Source organism: Scylla paramamosain, chromosome 12 (assembly GCF_035594125.1).
Source record: "Scylla paramamosain isolate STU-SP2022 chromosome 12, ASM3559412v1, whole genome shotgun sequence".
NCBI lineage: Eukaryota > Metazoa > Arthropoda > Malacostraca > Decapoda > Portunidae > Scylla > Scylla paramamosain.
In genome coordinates this window covers 18333229-18337947 of record NC_087162.1, presented here as the reverse complement: position 1 = coordinate 18337947, position 4719 = coordinate 18333229, and the positions used below count along the sequence as shown (strand labels likewise).

Genomic DNA, 4719 nt, shown 5'->3' with positions numbered 1-4719 from the left:
TGGAAAGATAGAAACAAAAGGAAATAGGAATAAAAGATAAAGTGAACGAACAGAAAGAGAAAAATGATAAAACTAAAAGTGAAACAAAACGGTAACAGAAAGAAATGGATTGAAAAGAAAACGAACGAAGAGTAACAGGAAATAATGGGAGTAAATAAAATACTAAACAAACTAAAACAATAAGAAATGAAGAATGAATGGTAAAATAAACACAGCTAAATAGGAAGAAAAGATTAGAAATGTTAAATAGGCAAATATAAACGTATAAAGATAACGAACGAAAGAATTAGTAAAACACGGAAATAATGAAATAAAGACAAACTAGTGAAACATATGCACGAAGAAGAAAAACAAAATCAACAAACAAAAAGGGGATGAAGGACGAATAAGTGAATAAAACAAAAATCTAAAAGAAATATGAAATGCATTAAAAAACGTAATACATGAAGATAGTATAAATAAATAAATAAGAAATAATAAATACAAATTAATAACAACTGACGAACGCTGACGAATTTGGCGTGAAGACCTGAGCGCTCAGCAACGGATAAACAAAGGCACATCAGTATAAAAGCAACAATGGGCATATCACAAGATGTCAGGAGGGTGTGTCACTTCAGAGAGGTGGCGGGAGTGCCACTCAAGCCCCTCCTCCACCAGGCACTCTGAACACACTCGCCCACACTCATTCCCTCTCGTCGCGTTTCTCTTTTGGAACGTACTGTGGCATAAGATGGCTGGTAGTGGTGGTGGTGGTGCTGGTGGTGGTGCTGGTGGTGGTGATGGTGGTGGTAATAGTAGTAATGGTAGCTGTGGTAATGGTGGTGGCGGTAATAGTAATGGTAACTGTGGTAGTGATTATTGTTGTAGTTGTTACTATAGTAGTAGTAGCAGCAGTAGTAGTAGTAGTAGTAGTAGTAGTAGTAGTAGTAGTAGTAGTAGAAGTAGTAGTGGTAGTAGTAGTAGCAGCAGCAGCAGCAACAGTAGTGGCAGTGGCAGCAGCATTAGCTAATAGCACCTGAGACGTTCTTATCATAATTAAGACCAGTTGGCAATGTCTTTTTATTTTCTTTGCACATCTGATAAGTATCCTTCGTGTTCTTTCAATTTATATTGTTCCTACTGTAAGCAATGAAAAATAACAATAATTATGATGATGATGATGATGATGATGATGATGATGATGGTGATGATGACAATGATAAAAAAATATAATAATAATAATAATAATAATAATAATAATAATAATAATAATAATAATAATACTTCTACTACTACTATTACTACTACTACTACTACTACTAATATTACTATTACTACTACTACTAATAATAATAATAGAAGAATGAGGAGGAGGAAGAGAAGTATAATGATGATCTTAGATACAACAACAACAACAACAACAACAACAACAACAACAACAGCAACAACAACAAGCCCCAATTAGGAACAAGATGTGAGTCATCCCGCGTTAGCAATACTTTCCCTTCACGTAGTGGTTCATAGACAGCAACCTGTGGTGAGCGAGGCGGCCACCAGTCGGTCCACCAGTCGTCCCTCACACCCGGGCAGCTTCACCCCCACGTGGCAGGCAGCGACACCGCCACAGCCGCCACAGAAAAGGAATGGAGTGACGCAAAGGGACAGAAAGAATATCAAAAGACAAAAAGAAAACCCCGCGTGTTGATACTGAAGTATTTATTGTGTTGGGTGCGTGGGGGAAGGGACGCACCACCATCACCGGTACTACCACCACCACCACCAACACCGCCACCATCACCTGCTGCTGCTGTTCCACCTTTCCGTATTGACCGTTTCCACTAGCAGCAGCTCTCTCTCTCTCTCTCTCTCTCTCTCTCTCTCTCTCTCTCTCTCTCTCTCTCTCTCTCTCTCTCTCTCTCCTGGTTGTATCACGACGCTTAGTTTGCGTCTAAATCATACGTCACATCACCTGCTGTACATGATTTTATACATTATGTGTCGGTGATTTGCAATTCAATGTATACTCGTATGTAATATCAAATGATAAACAACTACAGCAACCCCACCTCTCTCTCTCTCTCTCTCTCTCTCTCTCTCTCTCTCTCTCTCTCTCTCTCTCTCTCTCTCTCTCTCTCTCTCTCTCTCTCTCCTTGACACGCCGCCCACATGCAAGGCGAAGAAACAAGGCTGACCCAATCCATAAAACAGGGACACGGATGGCGCCTCGCTCAACACCATGGGCAGTCTACATTATATAAATATATATAAACATTTTTTTTTCTGAAGCAGTTTTTTACAACGTGTTCGTGCATAGCGTGTGTCAGGTGCATGACACACTGGCATCATAACCTTGAGGGAGGCAGTATACGCTGGGAGAAAGGCGTGGAGGAAAATAAAGGAAGGTTGAAGGATGAAATTGGGGGAAGGAGAGAAGGCAAGAGGTGCGTAGCGGTTAACTCTTAACCACTATACCTTGGGGGCTTGTAAAGTGACCTTGACAACCACCAACACCACTCCCACCACCTTCATCACGACTATTTTGCACCCCTTTCTCACGCAACACCAATTTGACGGTTGAAAAACCTTGTGACATCGTGAAAACGCGGCTGAGCGTCTCAAGCAAGAATATAAACGAGGAAAAAAAAAAAAAAAAGCACATGAGGCTGTTATCCTGCACGGAAAGCATCTCGACTAAAGAATAACATCATGAGACGGAAAATAAGGAGGGAAAGGAGAGAGGAAAGGGTGGGGTGGCTGAAGGAGGAGGAAGAGGAAGGAGGAGGCGGTGAAAGAAATACTTTAAAAGCACTCAACAACTTACCTTCTTTCAATTGGAGCCTCATCGTCGGCTTTGCTTTGTGCACACGTAGTTTCTACGCCGGTCATGACATATCCGCCCATGCGTGTGCTGGTGTATGTGCGTGGGTGAGGTGGCGTGTGCGTGCGGAAGAGTCGTCACCGGTGGCTGGCTCCCCGTTCTACACACATCTTCGTCGGTGCCGTTCTCATTGATCCGTGAGAGGCACAAACCTGAGGGTGAGAGAGGGAAACGCGGCCCTTAAGTGCGTGTCCCTGGCCTCTTGATGTCTTCCAGGCAGCTACACGCCCCCTACGCTACTCTAGCCTGGTGAGGGAAGCCACGCGACGTAAGACTCAAGCAAAGCGGGATGGCGAAACAGGCGAAGCTACAGTGACCGCGCACTTTTATCCTAACTGGCAAGCTTGCTACAACGTCCTTACCCTCAACACCACAACGACGACTGCTCTTCACGGCCTAGGCAGTGTGTGTGTGTGTGTGTGTGTGTGTGTGTGTGTGTGCATAAGCTACACCCACTAGCTCGCTTCCAGCCTCTACATCGCAGGATTTTCGCACCTAAACACACACACACACACACACACGTACGTCAAGCTCACCTCTCTCTCTCTCTCTCTCTCTCTCTCTCTCTCTCTCTCTCTCTCTCTCTCTCTCTCTCTCTCTCTCTCTCTAGATTTAAAGATCACAGCTGTATGCCGCACGGTGCAGAGTAGGGGTGGTGTCAAACTGCAAGCAATGTTCTCGCTACGCTGACATTCCATTGTTCGGAATTACGCTTATTTCGTCCAGTTAGGTTTAATTTACTATAACCAAATCAAGTGGATTTAATCTCTCTCTCTCTCTCTCTCTCTCTCTCTCTCTCTCTCTCTCTCTCTCTCTCTCATAATTCAGATCTCGTGATAATTCCCCTATCCTCTTTTGTCTTCACTCTAATGCTTCTGGCACGTGGATTTACATTATCTCCGTGAGGTGCGTGTGTGATAAGAACTAAAGAGATTGTAAGTTCAAACACACACACACACACACACACTCACACGAATCCCCAGCATGGGAGGCGGAAACTCACGACTCTAAATATATATGCATGTATGTATAGCTCAGGCCCAGCGTAGTAACTTGGTAAGCACACACACTCACTCACTCACACACACACACACACATACACACACACGTCATCAAAATTTTAAAAAAATGTATGCTATGTATAACCTTCACCTCACCCAGGCAGCCACGGAACACCTGTACAGCGGCAAGTGTTTCGTGACACACTTTTCATCATGACCATTTGAAAGGCGTGAATATAGAAAATATTTATTACCTTTTACAGACAGACGTCCCCTGAAATTAAAATAGTGCTATAATATTATGTCACTTGTCACTATTAAATACCTTGTTACAATGCTTACCGATGGAAAGATCTTGTAAATCTGTAAGCCTGTGAACAAAATACTTTTTTTGTGTTATGGTTGCATATCTCTGGATTACGTTGACTACACAGTTTCATTGACAAGTGGATTCAGTAAAAATACGAAACATCACGTTATTTACAAACAGGCGAGTTGCATTACCCTTTGGGAATACACACCACGAAACAGAGGCAGCAAACTTTTAAAAGCTAGTGCACTGGCAGAGCAAACTTGTAATCACTGTTAATTAAACCTCAAAACTTTCTGCTTGGCGCGTTGCAACACTTGCCTGACCTCCTGCTGTTGCTCACAGCCGCAAACACACACACACACACACACAGACACTCACCTCACAGGGCACCACTAAGCAGATCAACTCATGCTTTACAGTCTGTGGGCGTTTACTGGGCGTACTTTCAGAAGACAAGATACGCACACATACACACACACACTATCCCAAGCGGCGTCACTCCAACCCTGCCTGTCCCTCCTCCCCTCCCACTCCTTAGTTCCCGC

The 4719-nt window shown here is 43.5% G+C and overlaps 1 protein-coding gene across 2 annotated transcripts in view; it reads right to left on the bottom strand.

Moving 5' to 3' along the window:
- LOC135105805 (uncharacterized) overlaps positions 1-4708 on the bottom strand; it is a 105453-nt gene extending 100745 nt beyond the window's left edge. For both annotated transcript variants that reach the window (XM_064014349.1, XM_064014352.1), the window contains exons 1-2: positions 4553-4708; positions 2804-3012 (exon numbers count right to left, since the gene is read on the bottom strand). Coding sequence is in view for 1 of the 2 variants with exons in the window: in XM_064014352.1 (XP_063870422.1) it covers positions 2804-2825 (22 nt within the window). In the remaining variant the exon portion in view is untranslated. The remainder of the gene's footprint in view (positions 1-2803; positions 3013-4552) is intronic.
- Between the last annotated feature and the right edge of the window lie 11 nt (positions 4709-4719).